Source organism: Limulus polyphemus, unplaced genomic scaffold (assembly GCF_000517525.1).
Source record: "Limulus polyphemus unplaced genomic scaffold, Limulus_polyphemus-2.1.2 Scaffold628, whole genome shotgun sequence".
NCBI classification, from domain to species: Eukaryota; Metazoa; Arthropoda; class Merostomata; order Xiphosura; family Limulidae; genus Limulus; species Limulus polyphemus.
In genome coordinates, this window is record NW_013666238.1 from 363280 (window position 1) to 366055 (window position 2776).

The 2776-nt window shown below is 33.3% G+C and overlaps 1 protein-coding gene across 1 annotated transcript in view; it reads right to left on the bottom strand.

Moving 5' to 3' along the window:
* Positions 1 to 728: 728 nt before the first annotated feature.
* LOC106459564 (protein giant-lens-like) overlaps positions 729 to 2776 on the bottom strand; it is a 56624-nt gene continuing 54576 nt past the window's right edge. Inside the window, exons 3-4 of the mRNA XM_013919191.2 lie at positions 1473 to 1679; positions 729 to 1250 (exon numbers count right to left, since the gene is read on the bottom strand). Of these exons, the coding sequence (XP_013774645.1) occupies positions 1038 to 1250; positions 1473 to 1679 (420 nt within the window). The 3' untranslated portion in view covers positions 729 to 1037. The remainder of the gene's footprint in view (positions 1251 to 1472; positions 1680 to 2776) is intronic.

Below are 2776 nucleotides of genomic sequence, written 5' to 3' on the forward strand. Positions count from 1 at the left end.
TTCAAAAACCACCATTGTATTTAAATTCAAAGAAAATGACTCCACTTCCCAACCAAATTTATTTTGATTTGTCATTTGAATTCATTACGTCCAGTTTTTAGTGTCAACATAATATCCCAAACGTTTCCGTTTTAACCGGAATTTTGTTTTTCCAAAAGTGATTTTTCTTACACATTAGTCAATGTATAAAAAAAAAAGTTGTTATGTGTAATTAGAGGATTTTCTCACAAAAGAAAAAAACCAAAAAAAAAAACAGGACATACGTATAAGAGTCAGTTTTGGAAAATAAATAAAATAAACTCCAGTGGCACAGCGGTATGTCTGCGGACTTCCAACGCCAGAGACCAGGTTTCGATACCCGTGGTGGGCATTGTGTATATTTGCGCTGAACTTCAAACAAATAAAGCTTTTTAACTAAACATTTCTTCTTGATTTAATTCGTGATATTGTAGGCGGTCGCATCATCTACTCTCAACACTATATTCGAGTACAACGCTTGTTATTCTACTGTAGCTCTACATATATCTATTGTTACAGTGCTAAATACATTACAATATCAGCTAATCTAATCTCCTAGAATTACGTTTGGAATTGATATTAAACATAAATTAAGATACGTTATAAAACATTTCCAAGGAATTATATAATTACGATGAGAACATTGAAACAATTTACAAATAGGTTTAATATTTGCATCATATGTCTTATTGAAGCTAATAAGCCGAATGTGTAGTTACCGGTGTTTTCTTAATACCCTGTTGAACTAAACTTGTCACTAATACTAATGGTCTTCCAGGGTTTTTCTGACTGAAACCGGAAGTTAACAATCTCGAAGTCTGTATACTTCCTCTCCTGAGTCGAGACGGGTAGTTGTGGATAGGTAAGATCAGATCTTGTAAGCTAGATGGATGTTGAATAATTTATTCCTTTAGCCACGATGAAATGGCCAGTCTTCATTTTTACTAATGACCGCCCTGCTATTAAGAGCTTCGAGTTCCGAACCGTTATTTTCTGGACAGTGGTCACCATCTGGCTACTCAGTCAGCTGCAGGGGCGCAATAACCGCTGTAGGTCCGAGTGCGATCTTCGTTTCCAATTGTGTCCACCATAACCGAAGGTTCAGCATACCTCTCCGGACAAATGAACCCAAGAGGACACTCACAAAGTCTACTGGAGTTGACCTCCTCCACTCCAGGTCTTTTCTTTACGGTGAAGAGTCGACAAGGTTCCTTCCTCTCGCATCGCTGCCACTAGTGAGAGGAAATAGAAATTGTAATAAAATTCATTAGTTGTTTCAGATTGTAACAATAATTACAAACTTGAGTTATTTTGCAGAGGGCTCTTGTGAGGTGCTGTTCACGGTATTCTCAAGCAGAATTATTTAAAGAGTAGGAAATGAGCTATATTTGAGTTAAAAATACTAATTTCAAAGCAACAAATATTTAACATGAAATAAATTTCCCTCAACATACACTTTGAGGTGAACAAACGAAGGCGTATCTGTAGCCGACCCCTGAAAGGGTGTAGAAGGCTTGATGATTTAGGATGTAGGCTACGCTGTTTTTCGGGCAAACGCAGTGCATTATCTGTTGAGTTGTATTATCAGGGTGACTGACGTACGTCCAAGTGACGTCACGGAAGTAGCGGCAGGTGGGTAGCTTACTAACAGGTTCACAAAGCTAGAAAATAAAGATCACCTTGAGATTTGTTGTTTTTCAAAAGAGAGTGATAAATGCATTTCAATAAGGTTATTACGTACAAAAATTTATCCTAATTTTATGATAAAAAATTACTAGATAATAATTCTGAAAAGGTTTTTTTTTTTTACATCAGTCTATTGGTTAGTGAAAATCCAAAAAAAAAAGCTGCATAATTGGACGACTTTTCGAACCATTTAAATCTTCACCAATCACATCCAGATATTTTAATTATAAAAACATCCAACAACTTAAAGGTTGCATTTTGAATAGAGAAGAAAATTCTTATCTAAAATGCCTTGATCATTTCTGAAAGCATTATAAGTAAAACTTTAAGGTACATACATTTAGTGTAATAAAATAAATATTAATTATTCTTGAAATTACTTAACTTTTAGTTTTCAAAAACATTTGGGGCAACTAAAACAAAATGCATTAACTGTAATGTAAATTATTGTATTTATAGCCCAAAACTACACAATGAGCTATCTATGCTGTGTCCACTGCAGGGATCGAGCCCCAAATTATTAGCGCCATAAGTCTTCAAACTTACCGCTGAGCCACTTTGGGAGTGTTAATATGAGATCTAACAGAATAGTACTTGTATAAGTACTTTAAAACTTTTAAAACTATAAATATAGCGGATACACAACTGTTAGTTAATACACCATCAACAAAACTGCATGTATTTTCTTGTAAATAAATTCAGTTGCTACAATACGTTTTTTTAATCTTTATAATGGATCGCACAAAAAATATTTTTATTAATTTCTTAAATTCTATTTGAGTTTATAAAAAGCAAACATTTTGTTTTAGTGAGATATGAGTAATCATATACGATCTAAAGATACTTCTAACAGGTATCATGCTGCTTGAAACGACCATTTAAAGTATATTTATATCGTAACAATATCAAAAGCACATCTACATCTAGTTGATACACAAATGTGTGTCTGTAAATTACTTTTTTAATCCATTATTAGGCTTGACTAATATACTGAAAAATTTTTGGGATTATTATCAATAAAATAATAATTTGTTTTATTTGTTTGCTTTAGAATTTTGCATAAAGCTATCTG